A 27,983-nucleotide genomic window follows, 5' to 3' on the forward strand; every position below is an offset into this window, starting at 1 on the left:
TGCAATGCAGTACATTTGTAGAAGTACCTCAGTGTACCACCAGATGTCTCAGTCTTGCAGCGGCATTGGTGGTTTCATGCTAAATGCATTGGTACGTTAAAAAAAAGTGATAAAATAGTGGTTTCGGGCAGGAAGTTCCGACACTCAGATGGTTTGCCATTCGGTCCGCCCCCCTGCAGCCACCTAATGCCCAAGCACGAAGTACTGAACGGATGAGCAACGAGCATAGCTTTCCTATTCGTGGGGTGATGAAGGTCAGGAAAGAGGAGGTGGAAGATGGATACATATGTCCAAAATGTTTTAAAATCTTGTTCGAGACCAGTGTTATCCTACGCGAAAAACAGGAAGTTATATGAGAACATAATACAACCTCTGACAATAAAGTTCGGTGAATCAAGTCAGAACGGTCGATTAGGCAACACTGGCGACTCACAGCGTTGCACCTGCGTAGCGGCCGGTGTTGACAGCCTGCCCCCACCGTAGTTCAGTCGAGCATCGTGTGTGTTCCGTGTTAGACCTGTCAGACCTTGTTTAGTGCGTTGGTTCTGAACTGTGGACAGGACAATGAATGAGCAAAGGATCAATTTAAAGTTTTGGTTTAAGTTTGGTAAGACACCGAAAGAAACGCACGCAATGCTGGTGCGTGTTTATGGAGATCAAGCACTGCCCGTGAAGTGTGTGTGCTAGTGGTTCTCCCGTTTCCGAGGAGGCCTGGAAAGTGTTTCTGACAATCCCCGTAGCGGACCACCGGCGACCGTCGTCAGTGGCGAAAACATTGAGAAAGTGAGGACATTAATCACGAACGACCATTGATAAACTGTGCGCATGATAGCGGATGAACTGCAGATGAACCGTGAATCATTGCGACAAATCCTTACCCAGGAATTAGGTAAGAGGAAAACTTTTTGTCGTCTTGTGTCATATCACTTGACTGATGATCAGAAGCAGGCACGTTTACAGGCTTCACAGGAATTTGTCGAAACAGTGGATGCGACACCCAATTTCTTGGACCATATTGTCACTGAAGATGAAACCTTGTGTCTCCAGTACGAACCTGAGTCGAAATGGCAAAGCATGGAATGGCGATCTCCGACATCACCGCGTCAGAAAAAGGCCAGAGCCGAAATATCACGCATCAAAACGATGCTCATCACCTATTTAGATAGTCAAGGCATTATCCACAAGGAATTTCTACCTGAGGGAACGACGTTGAACGCCGCACGGTACATTGAAATGTGACCTGTTTCATGCAATATCTATGGAGGATACGGCCCCAGTACGCACAACAAAGTTCCGCTTTTTTTTTTTTTTTTTTCACGACAACCCTCGCCCACGTCCAGCTACCAGCTAATATCGTCAAACAGTTCCTGGCAAAAAAGGCTGTGGTGCAACTTGAACATCCACCATACTCGCCGGATCCCAATCCTCCAGACTTCTTCATATTCCCTCGACTTAGACTCGGTTTAATTTGGACGATATTCCTGACATCCAACGAAACGTGACGCGGCTTTTGACGCCATCCAAAAGGAAGATTTCGTGCAAATTTCAGGACATGTGCCGCAGAGCTCAGCGGTGCATAGTTATGAGAGGTGACTATTTCTAAGGACAGTAAGGTAACTGAAGTTCATAGTTCATCTACGTTAACTTTACAAGACTACTCACCGAACTTTGTCAGAGGTTGTATATCAACCTTACGCACATATACGTTCAATATTACTTTAACAGTATTCTCGTATTGACATTCTGCAGCCATAAATACGCCACAAAATCGAAATGAATATATCCAACCAACTGAAGAATAATTATGAAATGAAATATATGATTTTGGATTTAGTACTTAATGATGCCGACCACTCTGAAGAATAGCACATCTGCTATAAATGTGCTTCACTTTAAGAGTAGGAGCTTGAAAATCCAAAGAAGACACCGCATGACAGCAATGATAATAATTAAACAACGCGACGCTACTTACTTAATGGCATCCTCAGTCGATTCCTTTCATTAACACAGCATTTGTGAATCGCAGTATAAAAATGTTCAAAGCAAGGGAATTTCTGACAGCAGCTGCAGGTTAGATACAGCGCACTTTGACAAAATGAAGAAAGCATTTTACCAAAGTCAGAATAGTATTTCAGTAATCTCTTACGCCACGGTACAGCACTTCGCACTTCAACAATTGGCGGCTGCGTTGAGGTGGGGCGGGTGACAAACAACCAGTACGCGCGAATGTTCAAAAGCTGAAAATTCAGAAAGTTATTGCTGCCTCCTCTCAAATTTTCACTCAGGGTTGTTTACTGGGTCGGAGATTTGGTTCAAATTGGTTCAAATGGCCCTGAGAACTATGGGACTTAATTGCTGAGGTCATCAGTTCCCTATAACTTAAAACTACTTAAACCTGACTAACCTAAGGACATCACACACGTCTATGCCCGAGGCAGGATTCGAACCTGCTACCGTAGCGGTAGCGCGGTTCCAGATTGTAGCGCCTAGAACCGCTCGGCCACTCTGGCCGGTTGGCAGATTTGGCTACTTCGGTTTTTTTCCCTTAAAATATGAGGTCAAGTTTGTGATTTTTCCTTGTTAGATTCAAGGGGATCGTCGAATGAAATATGAAGTGTGTTCAAAAAGTAAGGCGACTCTATATTTCTATGAAAAAAATACTTATTTATTCATCAATATTCACACTAATCCTCCTCAGATACAACGTTTCTTCCAATCCTCGAAGCACTTCTCATAAGCACTTTTTGGTACAGCCTTGAGTTTTTCCAGAGATGCAGTTCTTATTTCCCCAGTCGTTGAAAATATTTGTCCTTGCATAGGTCTCTTCAGTTTTGGGAACAGGAAAAAGTTGCTGGGGGCCAAATCCGGTGAATACGTTGGCTGAGGCACGATTATCCTGTTGTTTTTGGCCAAAAAATCTCTCACAAGTGACAATGAATGAGCAGGTGCATTTTCGTGATGCAAAAGCCATGAATTGTTTTTGCACAACTCCAAACGTTTTTTGCGTATTGCCTCTCGCAAACGGAGCATAAAATCAAGGTAATACTCCCTACTGACCGTGCAACCTTGAGGCAATAATTCATGATGCACTACGCCACGGTAACTGAAAAAAGTAAAACTCTGACATTTAATCGAACTTGGCGAGCTTTTTTCGGTCTTGGCTCTCCGGGATGCTTCCTTTGGGACAATTGGGCTTTGGTTTCAACGTCAGAACCGTAAAACTATGTCCCGTCACCAGTTATGACCCTTTTGAGCAAATCAAGATCATCACTGACGTCATTCAAGAGCTCCTGAGCGATGCTCATGCGACGGTTCTTCTGATCAAAGAAGTTTTGGAACAAACTTCGCTGAAACACGTCTCATGCCCAAAATATTCGAAAAAATTGCATGACACAAGCCGACCGATATGCCAACATTGTCAGCAACTTCTCTTACAGTAACTTTCCAAAACAGTTTGCTTCACAGCTTCGACGTTATCCTCTGTTGTTGATATGCTGGGACGTCCAGAGTGAGGTTCGTCATTGGCAACTTCTCGGCCATCTTGAATGATCTTGTACCACTTGCAAACTTTTTTTTTTTTTACTTAGTGAAGACTCACCGCATGCCATTGTCAACATTTCAAGTGTTTTAGAGCACTTGATTCCATTCTTCACACAAAATTTGAGGCAAATTCTTTATTCCACTTTTTATAATCATCGAAAATAGCCGAGCACACTAAAACAAGTCTAACCTTTCTATCTGTTAAAAGCAAGTATGGTGCACACTTAAAACTGTGAACATATGTTTGGGACATGTGTACCACCATAAAAAAAAAACAATATTCGAATGTACGCTGCCTGCGCAATTTGAAAAGTGACCTTATTTTTTGAACAGCCCTCTTAATGACACTCTGCTGTGAAAAGTAATTGAAATTATGGCAGTTAGTTCGAAAGAGCACATCTTTGTTAATTTTTTGTCATCAAACTCTGTAGTAGGGTAATACACAAAACCGTGTTGCCCCACACCGTCTGCAGCAACATATCAGGATCGCTTGACATGCTGTCACAGGCTGGTTCAAAATGGTTCAAATGGCTCTGAGCACTATGGGACTTAACTACTGAGGTCATCAGTCCCCTAGAACTTAGAACTTCTTAAACCTAACTAACCTAAGGACATCACAGACATCCATGCCCGAGGCAGGATTCGAAACTGCGACCGTAGCGGTCACGCGATTCCAAACTGACGCGCTTAGAACCGCACGTCGTCACAGGCTGGTTGCCTACATTCACCGTCCTGAGGCCATCCAGTGTGTGAGGGTTTCTGTTACGACGCTCTGCAAGCTTCATCTGGTCCTACACTTGCTCAGTCAGGTTCATGTCAGCCGATATACAGGGCACCCCATTTCGTTCACGCCTTAGTGTTTAGGAGGTGCGTTACCATCTTAAAAGATGAACCCATCGCCGAAATGTTGACTGCAGGGCTGGACAACTGGTTGGAGGATTCTGTCTCACAGCTGTTCATCCTTCAAATCTCCTTAGATAGCGATTAGAGATGCCTCGCACCCACGCATTGTAACAGTCCAGAAGAGCACCCTCACCCTTCACTGATGAACCAGTGGGGACTGCATGCCCGACACGTGCTCTGCCTCCATAGTCTTCAACCTTGATGATTGAGTGTCCGAGGAACCTGCATTAGCCAGTAATCTGATGCCTTTTATTCAGGTCCTATTCCAAGGAAAGAGGGTTAGGGCTTAACGTACTGTCGAGGTCGAGGTCCTGATTGTTTCAGGGATGGGGAAGGAAATAGTCGTGCCCTTCCAAAAGAACCATCCCAGAATTTGCCTAGAGTGATTTAGGGAAGTTACGGAAAACACAAATCAGGATGGCCGGACTGTGGGTTTGAGCCGTCGTCCTCCCGAATGCCAGTCCAGCGTGCTAACCACTGCACCACCTCGCTCAGTACGGGTTCCACTCCAGTTGCTACTTTGCCCATCTTCGTCACGCACCATTGTTGAGGCGTTTGTACTGTTGTTTGTAATGGATGTTTAGAGCAGAGCTTTGCACCCGCTTTGCCCTCTACTTCTTGAGAGCGCACACTTGCTGCATGCGGGGCAACAGATGATTGCCACTGCCACATGCCTAAGGAAAGATGGGCTCTATACAGCTTCGTCAAAACAAAGTGGCACTTAATGGGCCCGGCAAGCTTTGGAATGCAAACAGAATTGAATTTCGTTTTGGCTGTCGATTTTCCATGTTTTCAATGCTATATACCTGAGATTCACGAACTGTTACCAAACTGACTGAATATGACTGCATACAACGCAAGTTAAAGTGACAATCGAATAACAAATGTTACTGAAGGTGTTCCACTCAGCGATTGAACTGTAGTGAAGTAATACTCGCGTTCAGTCTACAATTAAAATATCGCTGACATTGACACTTACTTTGGACAGAACAAATGGAAAAGATTTAAGTTGAGGAACGTGTCGGCTGATTATAATTGTCAGCTTGGTTTACAACTAACAAAAAAACTTCAATCCAGCTACATGGTAGACTCTCGTGAATAAATCGAGCAAATGAAATAGTATCACTCGTTACAGAAAACAATCTTAATTGCGCTGACCGTAAAGAGGAAGAAAGTGGAAGGTATAGTGGTAAAGGAAGCCCACTGCGCATGCACACACTGCATATTCCCAGCCTGTGTGCCAGTGATAATGGATGCATCACATATAAGTGGCCAAGGACAGCGGTTACTCACCTGCGTCATTAAGCGAGGCAGCATCGGTCAATTCAGCTGGCTACTCCCAGTTATGGCAGCCATTCTTGCCATAACGTGACAGTACGTGCGCGATCTAAACTTGAGATGGCTACCCCAGACATCCTGACAGAGTTACCAGTGTGCAGAAGCCACTTTGTCCCAATCACGACTGGGGACATACTGCAATCCCATAAAATTCACATTGATTCCCGTTCCATAGGTGACTGTACCTAGCGGGTTCCTGTGCTCAGTGAAGTATTCCAAAGGACGTTTACGTTAAAGAAACAACAAACTACGCAAGTGACGTTGGTGGTGCAAACCGGTTCTTTTTTTTTTTTTTTTTTTTTGTGGTTTATGACATTTTGTGTCTGCTGTAGGGGTGGTGGTGAATAGTGAGTCTGAGCGAGAGTCGAAAGCCACTCTGTGACAGTGGAAGCTTACTTTCCGACAGTTCAAACTAGTAGCTCAGTTCCACTGACAGGTGCTGGAAGGCGGGGACTGACCAATGAACCTCGGCGGCGAATGGTTGTCTCGAAGAAACCTGCAGTTCCACAGTGCAGGCATGGCGCGCCCTAGCATCGTTGGTTGGTGGCCGAGCTACTTCAAGGACTCCCGTGGCAAAGTAGCATTGCAAAGCTGATTCTGAGGTAGGCCACTGCTGTGGCAGGTGAAGGGACCATAGATATCCAGAGAGGAAATTGCAGTTCAGCGTCTGGGTGGTGACGACTGGTGCTCCCAGATGGCGAGTGGCTCGATGTCTAGGAGGGTCTCAGTTCGACGCTTGGTGCAGCAAGGCCGTGTCTGGACCCCGCTGCCAGGTGGCCCTGAGTGTATGATGGTGGAGCTGTACTGACCTCGTGGCAGAAGACGACGCTGTGACGGGCGACGACTCAGTGATTTACTGATTCACTGACCTGCCTGAGCGGATGACAAGTATTTGTACGTACCAGAACAGGTTAGCTGTGGTCTTGCTGCCGTAGATATCATGTACGCCGTGTGCTGAAATGCCCCTGGTTTCAGTAAACAGCAGGCCAGTGACTGACAGGTAGGCAGTGGCACGCAGCAGCTGCCATGACGTAGTGCAGCTATAGCGTATTGCAGTATCTGTGCGTCTTAGAGCAATGAACCCACTTGCATAATTGATGGTGATGTAGTGGGTAGACCACTTGGCTCCAGAACTGAACGTCGCTGGTTTAATCTCCGATAGGCGCGGGCACATTTCCTCGTTCCACTCCCTATTGGACGACTCCAAAATCATTCAGCCTGCTATCAGATGAGTACTGGGGGTCTCTCCCAGGAGTGAAAGGTGGCTACCCTAGTGCTGTGGCGAAGAAAGGCAGTGCCATACATGCAATCAGGCCAATAGCCTGGTCACAAGCTTGTGCCACAAACTTATAGCTTTTAAATAGTCATCAATGAGTAATAAGGTCATTTAGGATGAGAGCAAGGAGTCATCTTTTGGAAATGAATGCGGTATCATAAATCGATACCTCCCATACCAGTGTCTCACAATTGGCAATGGAAACGCACAATTCTGACAGATGTCAACGGTGGTCATGCGGTGACCCAGTGGATCTAATGATGCATGCCCACTGAGCCCCACCTTCGGCAGCTCCTACCATGAGCGTCCTGTGCCGCCGCGATATAGGATGGCCGGCGGCAGCTACACGGCCCAGTCTGTCGCAGTCTTCCACAGTCCTCAGTCTGAGCCAGTCTTTGACAGTCCACTCGTGCTTTAGTAGCGGAGAGCCTCCGTTTGCATGGTGGTTTTGTACACTACAGGCCATTAAAATTGCTACACCACGAAGATGACGTCCTACAGACGCGAAATTTAACCGACAGGAAGAAGATGCTGTGGTATGCAAATGATTAGCTTTTCAGAGCATTCATACAAGGTTGGCTCCAATGGCGACACCTACAACGTGCTGACATGAGGAAAGTTTCCAACCGATTTCTCATACACAAACAGCAGTTGACCGGCGTTGCCAGGTGAAACGTTGTTGTGATGCCCCGTGTAAGGAGGAGAAATGCGTACCATCACGTTTCCGACTTTGATAAAGGTCTGATCGTAGCCTAACGCGATTGCGCTTTATCGTATCGCGACACTGCTGCTCGCGTTGGTCGAGATCCAATGTCTGTTAGCAGAATATGGAATCGGTGGGTTCAGGAGGGTAATACAGAACGCCGTGCTGGATCCCAACGGCCTCGTATCATTAGCAGTCGAGATGACAGGCATCTTATCCGCATGGCCGTACCGGATCGTGCAGCCACGTCTGGATCCCTGAGTCAACAGATGGGGACGTTTGCAAGACAACAACCATCTGCACGAACAGTTCGACGACGTTTGCAGCAGCATGGACTATCAGCTCGGAGACCATGGCTGCGGTTACCCTTGACGCTGCATCACAGGTAGGAGCGCCTGCGATGGTGTACTCAACGACGAACCTGGGTGCAAGAATGGCAAAACATGTTTTCGGATAAATCCAGATTCTGTTTACAGCATCATGATGGGCTGCAATACTTACTTCTTACAAATATTTTATTAGCACACGGTCTTTCAGCAGCGTGCTGAGATTGTCAGGTGCAATTACAGTTATTTTCACATTGTAATTAATTTGTAAAAGTAACTGCAAATTCATCTGACGATGGCATTATGCTGCCGAAACGCGTCATGCTAATAAAATATTAGTAAGAAGTGACTGTTGTAGTATACATTATTTCATAGAAATCTTACAATAGAGTCGCAGCTAGTAAATAACATCCATATAAGATGGATAAATTCAAGTGCGTGCGTGACTAAGTCATACTCGGTCGCCTCCCTACACCTTTTGCTCGCTTCGGAAGACCCATCTATTTATGGCACTTGTGGCGTACGCATTATGGAGAGTCATCTTTCAATACAGTGTGTTTTGAATTCACACGAGTGGGCAGCAGCGGATTTAGGTGGGGATTTGCCATCCATTTTAACAGTTGACGGGGTCTGTGTGGTCCGTATTTCTCATTTTTGCGAATTTTCCAACCTTCACCCTAAGCTCTTAGATTGGAGTGTTCCACAGTGGCTGGCTCATTCATCCTTTATTAGTCTAGCGATCAGGCACCCACGATTCTGTGCCTTTTTATGTCTTTCATTGTGGTTTCTTTCTCTTTTAATTCATTATTTCAGACTTGACGATTGTACTGATTTGAGAGTGTATGTGTGTGTGTGTGTGTGTGTGTATGTGTGTGTGTGTGTGTATGTGAGAGAGAGAGGGGGGGAGAGGGAAAGAGACAGAGAGGGGGAGGGAGAGAGGGAGGGGAGAGAGGCGATGGGGAGAGAGGGGTTGGGGGGTGCGAGGGGGAAGGGGGAGAAGGGGGAAGGTTAGATTAGTGTTTAACGTCCCGTCGACAACGAGGTCATTAGAGACGGAGCACAAGCTCGGGTGACGGAAGGATTGGGAAGGAAATCGGCCGTGCCCTTTCAATGGAACCATCCCGGCATTTGCCTGAAACGATTTAGGGAAATCACGGAAAACCTAAATCAGGATGGCTGGAGACGGGATTGAACCGTCGTCCTCCCGAATGCGAGTCCAGTGTGTTACCACCCCTCCACCCCGCTAGGTTTGGGGGGGGGGGGGGGGGAAGGGCGGAGGGGGAGGGAGAAGGGGGAAAGAGATGTTACAGATGTCTAATAACCATACTCGTCTCAAAGACCTTCAGACCATGATGTCATGCACGCAACAGCATCATTTTCATCGTCATCGTCATGTAACTTGAAATAAGTATTCTGTAATTCTCTCACCATTTGTCACAGCTGCTCTAATTTTTGAGTGTCAGAAGTATTGTTAGTAATTTAGTAACAAGGAAAGATATAAAGAAATTCGTTTGAACCCAATGCAGCTAATTATGCTAGAAACGCTGTTTTTTAACAACCAAACGGGAAAAAAATGTTATTTTATTTATATACTTATTTATTTGCAGCAAAGTACACCCCATTCTGGGACCACGTCCTCGCTTTCTGGAAGTTGAGGAATGAACCGAACGTACTCGTCTACAGCTTTGAGGAGATGAAGGCGGTAAGTATTTCTTATATTGAACATAAGATTAATCAAGGTAAGACATGAGCATCAATGTGTTTCACAGATATCGGCTGCTTTTGGGACCCGTGTCGCTCTTGGATATGACGCAGGTTAAAAAGACTGCGACAAAAGCTTTTTTTTGACAGCTCATTATTAACATAAAATCGAAGTTTCTCGTGACGACATCCTTACATAAAACAACTTTGGTTTATTTGTCGCACCAAGTCTGGTTTTCGACAAAACCCTCCATTGCCCTAGTAAGGAAAAAAAATGAATGTCGTTGCTGCTGTTGTTTGACCATTTACAGTCCACGAGTCTATGGGAGATTGGTCGATTACGTCATCATTACGTCACACTACCAAGCTGTGCGCTGGTGCTCTCGTAGGAACGTAAACAGTTCGGCGCATTTCCTTGTGTCTTCTCCGCGTAGCGCTAATAAGCGGACCACACCTACTCATTATACCCAATATCCTCCGAATCAATGGTAAGTGCACGGCTTGGCCAGAAACAGGGTGACGGAAATTAATAAAATTATTTGTATATGCTGTATGTAAATGGATGTAACTAATAAATATTCACTCTTAGAGTTTCTTTTAATTAATAAAATGTTAATCAGGCCCACCAGATCCTGTTACTGTATCTTAGGAATCTTTCAATATGATAATTAATTTGTCAGAAATAAATTTAACTCAAAAGAATGATTATATGAAAAGAGGAGAATTTTTAATTAGGGAAGGGCAGGGCACGGCCTACGACGGAAGTCGTAGCTCCAGATGACCCAGCGATTAGAAGAAAGTAGCATTTTTTCTGCGGGTCGTGCGAGGTATGTTCTATTTACACTACTGGCCATTAAAATTGCTACAGACGCGAAATTTAACCGACAGGAAGAAGATCCTGTGACATGCAAATGATTAGCTTTTCAAAGCATTCACACAAGGTTGGCGCCGATGGCGACACCTAAAACGTGCTGACATAAGGAAAGTTTCCAACCGATTTCTCATACACAAACAGCAGTTAACCGGCGTTGCCTGGTAAAACGTTGTTGTGATGCCTCGTGTATGGAGGAGAAATGCGTACCATCACGTTTCGGATTTATTTCTGACAAATTAATTATCATATTGAAAGATTCCTAAGATACAGTAACAGGATCTGGTGGGCCTGATCAACATTTTATTAATTAAAAAAACTCTAAGAGTGAATATTTATTAGTTACATCCATTTACATACAACATACACAAATAATTTTATTAATTCACATATAAGTTGCAGTTTACATTTTATAACATTTATTAGAACCAATTTCACCAATCAAAACATACTCATTATTCACAATATTATGTATATAGGCCATATTTTGACAAAAAGTTATTATTCATTGATCATACAAAATTGCATTTTTCTTAGTTTTCAAATGTGACAAACAAGAAGCACAAAGAACGCCACTATGTTCCTTACAAATGTTGGTTTTACACTTAATGCATGTCATAGCACTTTTCCTGTGTTTATTATATGGACAATAACTGCATCTTCTACTTTTTCCTGAAACATGTAATTGGTTCGGCAATATCTTTTTGAGCACCACATCTTTGCATGGCATCAACGGTTTTCTGTGGCAGATTAGGGATCTGAATACGAAGTTCCATTAGTGGTCTTACCATTTCCTCTGCTAAATCTCTTAGGAACAAACGCCTTTTATCACTTCTTCCACTATAGTATGTCAGATGTTGGGCGGAAAATAAAATTTCACTGTTCATTGCTGCGACGTCCATCATATTCATCCATAATGCAAATGGCCATCTTCTTGTTTGTCTCTTGCAACTGTAATAACGAATTTTCTGGTCCATTTGATCTACCCCACCCTTCGTAGAGTTATAGAACTTTATTATATTTGGTTTCTTTTTTGCATGAGTTTCATCAATGTTTCTGTCGTGGTGCATTGTGCTAATGAGAACTACAGACTTTTTTTTCTTTTTGGGAACATAACTCACCATTGTAATGTCACCTCTAAATGCAAACAAAGAGGAACGAATCCCTCTTGAGGCAGATGGTTTCATCTTATTAGGAATTTCTGGTTTATTTTGTTTGATTGTTCCTGTTGCGGGTTGGCAGGAGAGCCAACACCGTGTTAATAGAGGAAGCCGAAAGGCACGCGTTTTAGCTCACGCAGGCTGGCGAGAGGTCTGGAACAGGACAAGGAAATTAGAATTTAGAAAAACGGACGTAGCTGGTGGAATACTTAACTTTAACCCGTTAGTGGTGAACGTCGGTCTTGCCGTTACATGATTCACAATATTAATAGCAACAGATAATGGCGCCTTGCTAGGTCGTAGCAAATGACGTAGCTGAAGGCTATGTTAAACTGTCGTCTCGGCAAATGAGAGCGTAATTTGTCAGCGTAGCATCGCTAGCAAAGTCGGCTGTACAACTGGGGCGAGTGCTAGGAAGTCTCTCCAGACCTGCCGTGTGGCGGCGCTCGGTCTGCAATCACTGATAGTGGCGACACGCGGGTCCGACGTATACCAACGGACCGCGGCCGATTTAAAGGCTACCACCTAACAGGTGTGGTGTCTGGCGGTGACAACACAGTTCCCACCACTGTAATTTGCTTCTGAAGCATCTCTTCTGCCAGGTGCACACTAGTGAAGAAATTGTCAACAGTAATATTTTTTGATGATCCTTCAATGCTTTTAGCAAGATCTTTCACAACATTCAATCCAAGATTTTTCTGAATAGGTTCATGGGGCTTCCAGTGTAAACAATTCCGTCTAAAGCATATGCAGATGTAGCATCACATAACCAAAATATTTTTGTGCCATACTTGGCAGGTATAGAGGGCATACACTGGGTGAAGCTGCATCTTCCACGGAATGGGACTAGCTGTTCGTCAACTGTGAACGAGTCATTGGGAATCATTCTATTTCTACACTTGTCAAGAAATAGTTCCCATACATAGCGAACAGCATGTTTTCTCATCTGTAGATCAAGCTTCACGGGTACGCCTGTCATCAAATCTAATCATTCTCCTTATATCCTCGAATCTATTTACTGACATGGTGGCCTTATATGTAGGATTTGCCTTTTCATCCAAGAATAATTCTCCAGTAGGGACATCCCAACTCTTCTCAACACCAGAAAGCAGTAATAGACCAAGAAAACCCTCCATTTCAGCAAGCGAAACATTTTTCCACGTTTTACCACGTAAAGCAGCCACTCTTCTGCCTTCAATATTTGTGCTGTTGATGATTTCCTCTAGTATTTCCTTGGAGATGAAATAGTCCACAGGCATTCTTAGGTTTACAGGTTTTCAAACCACGGGCTGGACCAGGTGCCTTCTTTACGATATTATGGACAGGCGTACGAAAAGTTGCAGAAGGATCTAATTTCCAAATCGTTCCATTCCGACTAATGTATGTATGGTCTTCTATACCTTTTTGCGGTGGTTCTTCATTTTCTGACTCTGATGAAGTAATATTATCGGAAGGACTGTCATCTGCCTCAATATTCACAGCTGCAGGTTCATTGGCTGATTCTTCACTACTTGCATCTTCAAAAATATTTCCTTCCTCGCAAGAATCATCTTCTTCAAACCACTGAGCCACCAAACTTTCAAAATTAGCTGCATTTGCACGCACTGACTCTCTTGCTTTGCGTGTCGAAGCCATAGCAGAAGGCGTGTCCCTCGAACAGCAGCTTGTGCTGTAGTGGACTGACCCGACAGCCAATCCACTAGGACGGGCAGCCGAAAGGCACGCGTTTAAGCTCACGCAGGCTGGCGTGAGGTCTGGAAAATTACAAGGAATTATAGTAGCCAAAAACAGTACATAGCTTCTGGGAAACTTAACTTTAATTCATAATTGGAGAACATAGGTCTGACGGTACAGACTTTATAAGATAACCAGCAAAAGATAATTGGCGCCTTGCTAGGTCGTAGCAATTGACGTAGCTGAAGGCTATGCTAACTATAGTCTCGGCAAATGAGAGCGTAATTGTCAGTGAACCATGGCTAGCAACGTCGGCTGTACAACTGGGGCGAGTGCCAGTACGTCTCTCTAGACCTGCCGTGTGGTGGCGCTCGGTCTGCTATCACTGACAGTGGCGACACGCGGGTCCGACCTACACTAATGGACCGCGGCCGATTTAAAGTGCTACCACCTAGCAAGTGTGGTGTCTGGCGGTGACACCACATGTGCAGCACTAAACGAGTCATACTCGTAACAGTATGGGTCTTGCAGCAACAAACAAACTACAGTAACAATGAGGCTGACAAGAGCAGCACAGGATAACAATACCATGCAATAATAAAACATCTGATAGCAAAAAGATCAACAGTACACCGACATTACCGATGTGTGAAAGTAATGTGTATTATTTTTTAGTTATACTATTACTACTACAGCTACTCCTGCTGTTGGCACTCCGGTTGTTGGAAATACCACTATAGTTTTTGTTGGATTAATAACTCCTCCCAAACAAATGCTGAAGACAATATAGGCTAAAGAACATTTATAAATGTGTGAGGGCTTCTGAAGCCCTGCTTATGCATTCACGGTGTATGGGTAAACGTATTGAATTATACAAAAAACTTAAAAAGTTACCTCGTTCAGACGTGACAGGAGGAATGTCACAGTGTTAGTGAAAGAGTACTGGAAAGCAGTTTGAAATCAAACAAAAAATTACAGAATTTAAAAAAAAATGAAGACATACAAGGGCCTCGGAGGCCCTGTATATGCATCCTAGGGTTAATAAAGGTCGGATTATAGCCTACCACGATTGCGGTTTATCGTATCGCGACATTGATGCTCGCGATGGTCGAGATCCAATGACTGTTAGCAGAATATGGAATCGGTGGGTTCAGGAGGGTAATACGAAACGCCGTGCTGGGTCCCAACGCCCTCGTATCACTAGCAGTCGAGGTGACAGGCATCTTATCCGCATGGCTGTAACGGATCGTGCAGCCACGTCTCGATCCCTGAGTCAACAGATGGGGACGTTTGTAGGACAACAACCATCTGCACGAACAGTTCGACGACGTTTGCAGCAGCATGGACTATCAGCTCGGAGACCATGGCTGCGGTTACTCTTGACGCTGAATCACAGACAGGAGCGCCTGCGATGGTGTACTCAACGACGAACCTGGGTTCACGAATGGCAAAACGTCATTTTTTCGGATGAATCCAGGTTCCGTCTACAGCATCATGATGGTCACATCCGTGTTTGGCGACATCACGGTGAACGCACATTGGAAGCGCGTATTCGTCATCGCCATACTGGCGTATCACCCTGCGTGATGGTATGGGGTGCCATTGGTGTCACGTCTCGGTCACCTCTTGTTCGCATTGACGGCACTTTGAACAGTGGATGTTACATTTCAGATTTGTTACGACCCGTGACTCTACCCTTCATTCGATCCCTGTGAAACCCTACATTTCAGCAGGATAATGCATGACCGCATGTTGCAGGTCCTCTACGGGCCTTCCTGGATACAGAAAATGTTCGACTGCTGCCCTGGCCAGCACATTCTCCAGATCTCTCACCAATTGAAAACGTCTGGTCAATGGTGGCCGAGCAACTGGCTCGTCACAATACGCCAGTCACTACTCTTGATGAACTGTGGTACCGTGTTGAAGCTGCATGGGCATCTGTACCTGTACACGCCATCCAAGCTCTGTTTGACTCAATGCCCAGGCGTATCAAGGCCGTTATTACGGCCAGACGTGGTTGTTCTGGGTAATGATTTCAGGACCTATGCACCCAAATTGCGTGAAAATGTAATCACATGTCAGGTCTAGTATAATCTATCTGTCCAATGAATACCCGTTTATCATCTGCATTTCTTCTTGGTGTAGCAATTTTAATGGCCAGAAGTGTATGTCAGCGGTTGGAGAAGCGAGGTGGTAATCCGAGGGTCGTGGGGAGGCCCTTTACTGGTAACTGATTTATTTTAAAATTTCGTTTCACTTACACTTTAAATAAACCGAAATGCACAGTGTGTTGTATTTTTAATATTTTCTTAAAAGGCATGAAAAAGAAAGACAAAGGACATTTAGGGATAGCAAACAAATTTCCACGAAGGGATTGTACCTGTTGCATCCAACAGGATTCTGAAAATATCTTACCAAGAAGGGATTGTAGTTAAAGCCTATGGGACTTCGTATTCTATTATTTTGTTTTCGCCCTTCGATCAGCGCTACGCTTGCTTAGGTGCAGACTATGCAATGTGAGAGAAACTTTGATGACTGTAAACCAAGTTTGTTTTTCTATAGCAACTTTAAAACGCATATGTAATTGTAAAAATATAGCGTTTATAACGTGTTCAAGACGCCGAGAAAAACACTGCGAGCCTGATTTACGATGAGTATTACCTCAGATTAGGCAATGAGACACTTAAAGTAGTAGATGAGTTTTGCTTTTTGGGCAGCAAAATAACTCATGATGGCTGAAGTAGAGATGATATGAAAAGTAGACGTGCAATGGCAACAAAAGCGTTTCTGAAGAAGAGAAATTTGTTAACGTCAAGTATAAATTTAACTGTCAGGAAGTCTTTTCTTCGGACGATGAAGAGTTTGGACAAGAAGAGAATAGAAATTTTTGAAATGTGGTGCTACAGAAGATTAGATGCGTAGTTCACGTAACTAATGAGGGAATACTGAATAGAATTGAGGACCAAACAAATTTGTGTCACAACCTGACTGGAAGAAGGGATTGGTTGGTAGGACACATTCTGCGACATCAAGGAATCGTAAATTTAGTATTGGAGGGATGTGTGGGGGCTAAAATTCAATGAAACATCATCGATATGGGCTTTCGTACCCGAAGGCCTACTCATCTACCCTTGATGACTGCACGACACAAAGCTTTACACCTCGCCTGGACCCGTCAACACTGAGATTGGACTGTTGATGACTGGAAACATGCTGCTTGGTCAGATGAGTCTCGTTTCAAATTGTATCGAGAGGATGGATTTATACGGGTATAGGGACAACCTCATGAATCCATGGATCCTGCATGTCAGCAGGGGACTATTCAAGCTGGTGGAGGCTCTGCAATAGTGTGTGTGTGGGGGGGGGGGGGGGGGGGGGGGGGGGGGGGGGAGGTGTGCAGTTATATGGGCCCTCTGATCCGTCTAGATATGACTGTGACGCGTGGTACGTACGTCAGCATCTGTCTGATCACCTGTTTCCATTCATGTCCATTGTGCATTCCGACGGACTTGAGCAATTCCAGTAGGACAATGTGACACCTCGCGCGTCTATAGTAGCTACAGAATGGCTCCAGGAACACTCATCATAGTTTAAACACTTCCGCTGTCCACCAAATTCCCCAGAAATGAACGTTATTGAGCATATCTGGGATTCCTTGCAATGTGATGTTCAGAAGAGACCTCCACCTTTGGTACTCTTACGGATTTACGGACAGCCCTCCAGGATTCATGTTGTCAATTCCCTCCAGCACTACTTCAGACTTTAGCCGAATCCATGCCAAGTCAAGCTGCTGCAGTTCTACGTGCTCGCGGGGGCCCTACATGATATTAGGCAGGTGTGCCAGTTTCTTTGGCTCTTCAGTGTACATTAGTGCCTCTTTTTCCAAATAAATGTTCCTTGTATCTGACACTGTAATTCTTTTACAGTGTCAGGTTACAGGATTTAGAATTAAATTATGATCAGAATTACAAGATTTAGTGGACACCACTGAAGCTAACGGAAAAATTATGGAATGAAAATTAACACAAAGAAAACAAAAATATTGGCACTAGGAGGAAATAAAGAAAAAAATTATGCTGAATGGAAAAATATTAGAACAGGTGCAAAATTTTAAGTAACTTGGAAGCAGGATAGACACCGACTGGAAGTGCAGCACAGAAATTAAAACAAGGATAGCAATGGGAAAAGAGGTATTTTATAAGAAAAGGAGAATTGTCTACAGCAGTCTGGACAGATAACTGAGGAAAAGACTCATAAAATGCTTTGTATGGAGTGTTCTTCCGTATGGCGCTGAAACATGGACTTTGAGGAAGAAAGACAGAGAAAGGCTGGAGGCTTTTGAGATGTGGACATGGCGGAAGATGGAACGAATAAGTTGGATGGACAGGGTAAAAAATGAAGAGGTACTGTGAAGGGTGGGAGAGAGAAGACAGTTACTAGATGTAATAAAAAGGAGAAAAAGAAATTAGATTGGGCATATATTAAGAAGGACTGATAAAAACAGTTTTAGAAGGTTATGTAGAAGGGAAAAGGAAGCGAGGAAGGAAGAGATTTCAGTTACTGGATGACGTGATGGACGGTACAACATACAGCAGCCTTAAGAAAGAAGCAATGGATCATAGATAATGGAGAGGCAAAGGACATGCTAATATAGTAGAAAATTGATGATGATGATGTACCTGACACTGAAAGATCTTCCAGTGTGTCCTATATAATAAACTGGACATGTATCACAAGTGGTTTTATGAACTCCTTAACTGTGTATAGCAGCAACTGTGGACTTGAGATTATGCACAAGATTATTTTTTTCAAGTTATTGTTAGTGGAAAAGTAACTTTGCATCCATATTTTTTAACTATAAGACGACGAATTTTACAGGAAATAGAACGTAAAAGTGGAGTGGAAAAATGTTTTTGTACTCGTTATTGTCAGAAACAGCGCTGATGCCTAAAGCAATCACTTTAGCGCTGGTTGTAACTTTGAAGTCTTTACGAGGGATCATAGCCGTTATTAATTTCAATAGTTTTTATTAAATTCGTCTTTTCATTAGGCTTGTCAGATGACAAAGGTATAGAAGCTGCACGATGAATGGCTGAATGGGAAATTTCATCTTTATAGGAATGAGGATGCACTGAACTAGCAGGCACAATCTGATCTGTGTTAGTGGTTTTTCGAAAAATACCGAAGGAAAGTCTGTCATTGTCAGTAGCAACACTAAGGTCCAAGTAATAAAACTGACGATTGTTACTGTGAGTTGATTTTTTAATGAAGACTATTAAAACAGGTTTCAATTTCTTCCAGGGAACCGCTGAATATGATCAAAATGTCGTCTACGTACCGAGAATACGACAGAATACTCAGATCAGCAACTGATAAATTATTGAAGAATTTTTCTTCCAACGAATTTATGAAATTATCGGCCAAGATGCTTGCCAGTGGGTTACACATTGCCAGACCGTCATTGAAAACAAAATAGTTGTATTTTACTACCATTCTTAGCAAACGAATTAGGTCAGTGACTTGCTCATCAGAAACACCTTTTTTAAAAGTACGTAAGTTTATTTCAACAATGTCAACAGTTGTTTGAACAGGTACATTAGTATGCAGGTTCGTAATATCTACTGGAAACAATTTAGTATCTTGATCACACCGCAAATCTTTGACTTTATTGACTCGATTTTGACTATTGACGACAGAACAATTATTTCGAAAAACAAAGGACTTTTATAATTTTTTCGTAAAGAAATCTTGCTAAGTCATGAAACGCACTGTTCATACTGTTTACAACCGGACATGTCGGATGGCGAATTTTATGTACTTTAAACTGAGAACGCATTTTTGGGACCTGTGGATTCGTATTAATAAGATGTTTTTTAAGAAACGGTTTAAGCAAATAGCGCCATTAATGGCAAATCTAATTTCTTTTTGTATCTTGGGGGGTCGCTCCGAAACATTATTCTCTTCAAAAAACTGTGAAGCTTCAGACACACATTCGTTTTGAGTAGCAACGATTAAAGCATTCCCTTTGTCAGACTGCGTTATAGGGGCATTGTTTTCTTAGCCCGACATATTTTTAAACAATTTTTTATCGAAATGCTATTGACGGAGTTTCTAACAGCATGTTTCTCAAAATACAACACACATCATGAGCTACCCTCGTTTGACTAGAAGCGTCTAATTTAATCCTAACAAGGCCAATTTTTAGATCTACAATCATATTTTCTATAACTTTTTGTCTGTCAGCTTAAGTATTGCATTGTATTTAAGCCCTTTTCCGAACATGGCAGTTTGTTCTGGTGACAAACTTGATGTACTATTTCGTAGGGTTTCTTAAAATTTCATTCTGAAGGAGACCTTAGAGGTGTCGAAACTGAGGTCAGTGTACCAAACGGCTATTTGCAAACGGTTGGCTGTGTGATTCCTGTGCTGAAATGGCTCAAATGGCTCTGAGCACTATGGGACTTAACTGCTGAGGTCATCAGTCCCCTAGAACTTAGTACTGCTTAAAGGTAACTAACCTAGGGACATCACACACATCCATGCCCGAGGCAGGATTCGAACCTGCGACCGTAGCGGTCTCGCGGCTCCAGACTGTAGCGCCTAGAACCGCACGGCCACTACGGCCGGCTCCTATGCTGAACTTACGCAAGGTTGCTGAGAGAGATCTGTAGTGTTGGCAGAAGAGCCAACACTGTGTTTCTAGAGGAGGCCGAAATGCACGCGTTTAATTACACGCTGACTGGCGTGAGGCCTGGAACAGGACAATATCTTGAGAATTGCAAATAAAGTACGTAGATGATGTAATACTTAACTTTAATCCACAATTGTAGAACATCCCTCGTGTGCTCTCTGCCATCGTTGGATAAGCAGCTGCAGCAGCAAGTCGTATACTCCTAGCTCACTCATTTGTTACATAGTTTAATTCTTAATTTCTTTGCGTGTTTTTGGTACTTGCATTGTTTAATTCATAAATTTCGGGCGTATTATAGTATTTGAGAGTTGTAGCATCGCGTTTTAGTACCTGAATACTGTAAATTCGCGTAGTCGTTTGTCTTCTGTTTTTGTTTTGAACGGCCAGTGTCGGTTGGTCACAGTCAGTGTGCTCCCTGCCGCCGTTGGATAAGCAGCTGCAGCAGCAAGTCGTATACTCTTAGCTCACTCATTTGTTACATAGTTTAATTCTTAATTTCTTTGCGTGTTTTTGGTACTTGCATTGTTTAATTCATAAATTTCGGGCGTATTATAGTATTTGAGAGTTGTAGCATCGCGTTTTAGTACCTGAATAGTGTAAAATCGCGTGGTCTCCTTCCGCCGCCGAGCAGTGTGTCAGCAGTGCGCAAGTAGCAGCATTACTGCATTTACTAGGCAATCTTGTATTTTAATAACCGTTTAAATTTTGTGTCGATTTGTTTGCGCTCTCTGTAGATTTGTTCAGACGTTCTTTGCACAACAGTTTTTAGCATGGATAGGGACTGCAACTGCTGTGTTCGGATGCAGGCTGAGTTGGCATCCCTTCGCTCCCAGCTTCAGGCAGTGTTGGCTTCGGTCACACAGCTTTAGGCTGTTGCCAATGGGCATCACTGTGGGGTTCCGGATGGGGGTTTGTCCGCGACGGCCAGCTCGTCCCACGCATCCCCCGATCGGACTACGACTGTGGTTGCCCGGGATACTGCCCGCATTGAGGCTGATCCCTCACCTGTGGTAGAGTGGGAGGTCGTCTCAGGGTGTGGCAGGGGGCGAAAGACATTCCGGAGGGCTGAACGGAAGGCCTCTCCGGTTTGTCTGACGAACCGATTTCAGGCTCTGTCGCAGGCTGATACTGATCTTCGGCCTGACATGGCTGCTTGTCCTGTTCCTCAGTCTGCAAGATCCGGGCGGTCGCAGAGGGTGGGCTTACTGGTAGTTGGGAGCTCCAACGTCAGGCGCGTAATGGGGCCCCTTAGGGATATGGCAGCAAGAGAGGGGAAGAAAACCAATGTGCACTCCGTGTGCATACCGGGGGAGTCATTCCATATGTGGAAAGGGTCCTTCCGGATGCCATGAAGGGTACAGGGTGCACCCATCTGCAGGTGGTCGCTCATGTCGGCACCAATGATGTGTGTCGCTATGGATCCGAGGAAATCCTCTCTGGCTTCCGGCGGCTATCTGATTTGGTGAAGACTGCCAGTCTCGCTAGCGGGATGAAAGCAGAGCTCACCATCTGCAGCATCGTCGACAGGACTGACTGCGGACCTTTGGTGCAGAGCCGGGTGGAGGGTCTGAATCAGAGGCTGAGACGGTTCTGCGACCGTATGGGCTGCAGATTCCTCGACTTGCGCCATAGGGTGGTGGGGTTTCGGGTTCCGCTGGATAGGTCAGGAGTCCACTACACGCAACAAGCGGCTACACGGGTAGCAGGGGTTGTGTGGCGTGGGCTGGGCGGTTTTTTAGGTTAGATGGCCTTGGGCAAGTACAGAAAGGGCAACAGCCTCAACAGGTGCAGGGCAAAGTCAGGACATGCGGGGACCAAGCAGCAATCGGTATTGTAATTGTAAACTGTCGAAGCTGCGTTGGTAAAGTACCGGAACTTCAAGCGCTGATAGAAAGCACCGAAGCCGAAATCGTTATAGGTACAGAAAGCTGGTTGAAGCCAGAGATAAATTCTGCCGAAATTTTTACAAAGGTACAGACGGTGTTTAGAAAGGATAGATTGCATGCAACCGGTGGTAGAGTGTTCGTCGCTGTTAGTAGTAGTTTATCCTGTAGTGAAATAGAAGTGGATAGTTCCTGTGAATTATTATGGGTGGAGGTTACACTCAACAACCGAGCTAGGTTAATACTTGGCTCCTTTTACCGACCTCCAGACTCAGCAGTATTAGTGGCAGAACAACTGAGAGAAAATTTGGAATACATTGCACATAAATTTTCTCAGCATGTTATAGTCTTAGGTGGAGATTTCAATTTACCAGATATAGACTGGGACACTCAGATGTTTAGGACGGGTGGTAGGGACAGAGCATCGAGTGACATTATACTGAGTGCACATCCGAAAATTACATCGAGCAATTAAACAGAGAACCGACTCGTGGAGATAACATCTTGGACCTACTGATAACAAACAGACCCGAAGTTTTCGACTCTGTATGTACAGAACAGGGAATCAGTGATCATAAGGCCGTTGCAGCATCCCTGAATATGGAAGTTAGTAGGAATATAAAAAAAAAGGGAGGAAGGTTTATCTGTTTAGCAAGAGTAATAAAAGGCAGATTTCAGACTACCTAGCAGATCAAAACGAAAATTTCTGTTCCGACATTGACAATGTTGAGTGTTTATGGAAAAAGTTCAAGGCAATCGTAAAATGCGTTTTAGACAGGTACGTGCCGAGTAAAACTGTGAGGGACGGGAAAAACCCACCGTGGTACAACAACAAAGTTAGAAAACTACTGCGAAAGCAAAGAGAGCTTCACTCTAAGTTTAAACGCAGCCAAAACCTCTCAGACAAACAGAAGCTAAACGATGTCAAAGTTAGCGTAAGGAGGGCTATGCATGAAGCGTTCAGTGAATTCGAAAGTAAAATTCTATGTACCGACTTGACAGAAAATCCTAGGAAGTTCTGGTCTTACGTTAAATCAGTAAGTGGCTCGAAACAGCATATCCAGACACTCCGGGATGATGATGGCATTGAAACAGAGGATGACACGCGTAAAGCTGAAATACTAAACACCTTTTTCCAAAGCTGTTTCACAGAGGAAGACCGCACTGCTGTTCCTTCTCTAAATCCTCGCACAAACGAAAAAATAGCTGACATCGAAATAAGTGTCCAAGGAATAGAAAAGCAACTGAAATCGCTCAACAGAGGAAAGTCCACTGGACCTGACGGGATACCAGTTCGATTCTACACAGAGTACGCGAAAGAACTTGCCCGCCTTCTAACAGCCGTGTACCGCAAGTCTCTAGAGGAAAGGAAGGTTCCAAATGATTGGAGAAGAGCACAGGTAGTCCCAGTCTTCAAGAAGGGTCGTCGAGCAGATGCGCAAAACTATAGACCTATATCTCTGACGTCGATCTGTTGTAGAATTTTAGAACATGTTTTTTGCTCGAGTATCATGTCGTTTTTGGAAACCCAGAATCTACTATGTAGGAATCAACATGGATTCCGGAAACAGCGATCGTGTGAGACCAAACTCGCTTTATTTGTTCATGAGACCCAGAAAATATTAGATACAGGCTCCCAGGTAGATGCTATTTTTCTTGACTTCCGGAAGGCGTTCGATACAGTTCCGCACTGTCGCCTGATAAACAAAGTAAGAGCCTACGGAATATCAGACCAGCTGGGTGGCTGGATTGAAGAGTTTTTAGCAAACAGAACACAGCATGTTGTTATCAATGGAGAGACGTCTACAGACGTTAAAGTAACCTCTGGCGTGCCACTGGGGAGTGTTATGGGACCATTGCTTTTCACAGTATATATAAATGACCTAGTAGATAGTGTCGGAAGTTCCATGCGGCTTCTCGCGGATGATGATGTAGTATACTGAGAAGTCGCAGCATTAGAAAATTGTAGCGAAATGCAGGAAGATCTGCAGCGGATAGGCACTTGGTGCAGGGAGTGGCAACTGACCCTTAACATAGACAAATGTAATGTATTGCGAATACATAGAAAGAAGGATCCTTTATTGTATGATTATATGATAGCGGAACAAACACTGGTAGCAGTTACTTCTGTAAAATATCTGGGAGTATGCGTGCGGAACGATTTGAAGTAGAATGATCATATAAAATTAATTGTTGGTAAGGCGGGTACCAGGTTGAGATTCATTGGGAGAGAAAATGTAGTCCATCAACAAAGGATGTGGCTTATTGCTCATCAGTGTGGGATCCGTACCAGATCGGGTTGACGGAGGAGATAGAGAAGATCCAAAGAAGAGCGGCGCGTTTCGTCACAGGGTTATTTGGTAACCGTGATAGCGTTACGGAGATGTTTAACAAACTCAAGTGGCAGACTCTGCAAGAGAGGCGCTCTGCATCGCGGTGTAGCTTGCTCGCCAGGTTTCGAGAGGGTGCGTTTCTGGATGAGGTATCGAATATATTGCTTCCCCCTACTTATACTTCCCGAGGAGATCACGAATGTAAAATTAGAGACATTAGAGTGCGCACGGAGGCTTTCAGACAGTCGTTCTTCCCGCGAACCATACGCGACTGGAACAGGAAAGGGAGGTAATGACAATGGCACGTAAAGTGCCCTCCGCCACATACCGTTGGGTGGCTTGCGGAGTATTAATGTAGATGTAGATGTAGATGTTACGGTACATGCTCCACAATATTATCAATTGAATACGGCGCCTTGCTAGGTCGTAGCAATTGACGTAGCTGAAGGCTATGCTAACTATGGTCTCGACAAATGAGAGCGTAGTTGTCAGTGAACCTTTCCTTGCAAAGTCGGCTGTACAACTGGGGCGAGTGCCAGTACGTCTCTCTAGACCTGCCGTGTGGTGGCGCTCGGTCTGCTATCACTGACAGTGGGGACACGCGGGTCCGACCTACACTAATGGACCGCGGCCGATTTAAAGGCTACCACCTAGCAAGTGTGGTGTCTGGCGGTGACACCACAAGATCTATGTTTAAAACGGTATTTCAGAATTAATACAAGAGTTTTTTTTTAGAGGCGCATCTCAAATTTTCTCTGCGTTACAAAATAACAGGCAGTTTTTATTTTTTTAAATAACTAGATTCTAAACTACCAGTTCTCTTAATAAAGTTACTGCCTGCATTTATGATACAAAGAAGAGCAAAACACAAATGATTTCCTTAAACAATATTTCTTTCAGGTGATTAGAATGAAACTATGCTGAATATGTAAAATAAGTTTATTTTATTGTGAAACTCTTTTCAACTTTTAGGTGCATTTTGAGATTTGAACATGTACGAGAGGGTGCTGGAAAGTAACGCCTCAGAGTTTTTTATTCTGTTCTCAATATTGGTTGAGATACTCGTATTACACGTCACGCGCGTTACTCGGTCGATTTTCCCGCTTCTCTGGTGCAAGTTGCAACCTTCTGCCGTTAGAGGGTTCCGAATTGTAGTGTGTAACATGGCGGTGCGTGAGAAATAGCGTTCTGTAATAGAGTTTCGAACAGCAGAAAACTTTGTCCACACATGAAGCACCCTTCAGCATGACAATGCCAGTCCATACACGAGCGCTGTAACATCTGCAACAATATAACAAAAATGGTTCAAATGGCTCTGAGCACTATGGGCCTTAACTTCTGAGGTCATTAGTCCCCTAGAACGTAGAACTACTTAAACCTAACTAATCTGAGTACATCACACACTGAACCTGCGACCGTAGCTGCCTCGCGGTTCCAGACTGTAGCGCCTAGAACCGCTCGGCCACTCCGGCCGGCAACAATACAGCACCATGAGTTCACCGTTATGGATCATCCTCCATACGGGCCCGACTTGGTCCTGTCAGATTTTCCTCTGTTTCCAATACTTAAAGAACAGCTTCGAGGACTTTAGTTTGATACTGATGACGCGGTACAAGCAGAGGTGAGGTCGTGGCTCCGTCAACAGAGTCGAACATTCAACTGTGACTGCTCTCGTTGGGAGAAATGTGTTCAAAAAGGGTTCAAATGGCTCTGAGCACTATGGGACTTAACATCTGAGGTCATCAGTCCCCTAGAACTACTTAAACCTAACTAACCTAAGGTCATCACACACATCCATGACCGAGGCAAGATTCGAACCTACGACCGTAGCGGTCGCGCGGTTCCAGACGGAAGCGCCTAGATCCGCTTGGCCACTCCGGCCGGCGAAATGTGTTCAGGCTGACTGTATTCAGAAATAAACATGTAGACATGAAAAATAAAAATGAAGAACTCTTTTTTTAGTATTTAAAAAGCTACAAGAGTTTTCATATTGAAGATTCGAAGGCATTGCTTTCCCGCACGCCCTCGTATAACAGCTGGTGCCTGAGACCACTGGAGGACCCTGGTCCTAGGTGTGATTGCTCTTACAATCAATCTGTTTTTTATTGAGAGGATTTGACGCCCTAGGTCCGCAGTGTCGCTGGAGCTGGACCTTCCACTTGTGTGGCTGTGGCCACATGAGGCCCCCGATGCTGATCATAGCTGCTGTCGTAGAGCGTCTGTGGTCTGTTGGCAGGACTTGTCTTCGGTGGTGCACAGAATGGCCGCCCACCTGGGGAGACCCGTGCCGGAGGACCAGCTGCCGGCGCTGCTGGAGCACCTCAGCTTCCAGAAGATGCGCTCCAACAAGGCCGTCAACTTCGAGGAGAAGGTGGAGAACGCCCGCCAGGACATGGGCCTCCGACCCGCTGTTTCTGAAGGCCTAAGGTTCATGCGTAGCGGCGCTGTGGGCGACGGCCAGCAGCGACTCTCTGAAGACGTCCGCCGGAAGGTCGACGCCTGGACCGACGCCTGCCTCGCCGGGTCCGACTTCGATGGGCTCAGATGATTGGGAGGAGCAGGCGTGCACACCTGGCTACCAGAGAGAAGCTGTCGAGTTCAACGCCAGTGCTGTTCTGGCGAAATCTCTCTACTAAAGACACATGCATACACACACACACACACACACACACACACACACACACACACACACACACTGTCAAGCAAGCACTCATGTGCGCACGCACCCACGCACATAACGCACAAAACTTCTAATAAAGCCAAATCAAACATCAGTAAAGAAGCACTATTGTCTAACTACTGCATATTGTACAATGAAGTAGATGAAAATGTATTTCAACGAGACAAATAAAATTTTCTGCTACACCGTTCTGCCCTGTCTCATTTTTACGATGCAATCACTTAATTCTTGAGACTGCTGCCACGGTTAATGAACTCTAGTTTTCCTGAAGTCTGAGTTCATCTCCACAAGAACTGACACCCAAAGCAAGACTGCAAAATATGGTCATATCAACAGAGTCCCATATTTTAAACGCTTTCGTGAAGTCCTTGAAGCTACGGTTCAAATGGTTCAAATGGCTCTGAGCACTATGGGACTTAACATCTGAGGTCGTCAGTCCCCTAGAACTTAGAACTACTTTAACCTAACTAACCTAAAGACATCTCACATCCAGACTGTAGCGCCTAGAACCGCTCGGCCACTCCGGCCGGCTGAAGCTGCGGGTCAAGACCAAATACCAAATAACATTCCCCTCAAAAAACTAAAGAGAGCCTATGGAAGAACCTAAAACATGTACAATAAAAAATGCTTGCCCAAAAAAACTAAAATTAAGCTCTATAATACAGTATTAAAACCTGAAGTCCTGTATGCCAGTGAAACCCCGACAATCAACATAAAAGGTGACTAGAGCCAAAGAAAACAGAAGAGGGTTATAGACTACTATCTCGTCAAGCGACTGAGAAATTCATCAGGTTACCTTCCATTCGGAAAGTGGGTGCACTCAGCGACTGTTATGTAACTTACAAATATAGAGTGCAACAATCAGCCGTCCTTTTAAGATTTAATTAAGCAAATCCACATTTCG

At 44.4% G+C, this 27,983-nt stretch overlaps 1 protein-coding gene across 1 annotated transcript in view; it reads left to right on the forward strand.

The window, feature by feature from the left end:
- LOC124551225 (luciferin sulfotransferase-like) overlaps window positions 1-26,947 on the forward strand; it is a 64,772-nt gene extending 37,825 nt beyond the window's left edge. Inside the window, exons 5-6 of the mRNA XM_047126217.1 lie at window positions 9,694-9,788; window positions 26,636-26,947. Coding sequence (XP_046982173.1) covers window positions 9,694-9,788; window positions 26,636-26,947 — 407 coding nt within the window. The remainder of the gene's footprint in view (window positions 1-9,693; window positions 9,789-26,635) is intronic.
- The last annotated feature ends 1,036 nt before the right edge of the window (window positions 26,948-27,983 follow it).

This window comes from Schistocerca americana, chromosome 9, assembly GCF_021461395.2.
Source record: "Schistocerca americana isolate TAMUIC-IGC-003095 chromosome 9, iqSchAmer2.1, whole genome shotgun sequence".
Classification (NCBI taxonomy): domain Eukaryota; kingdom Metazoa; phylum Arthropoda; class Insecta; order Orthoptera; family Acrididae; genus Schistocerca; species Schistocerca americana.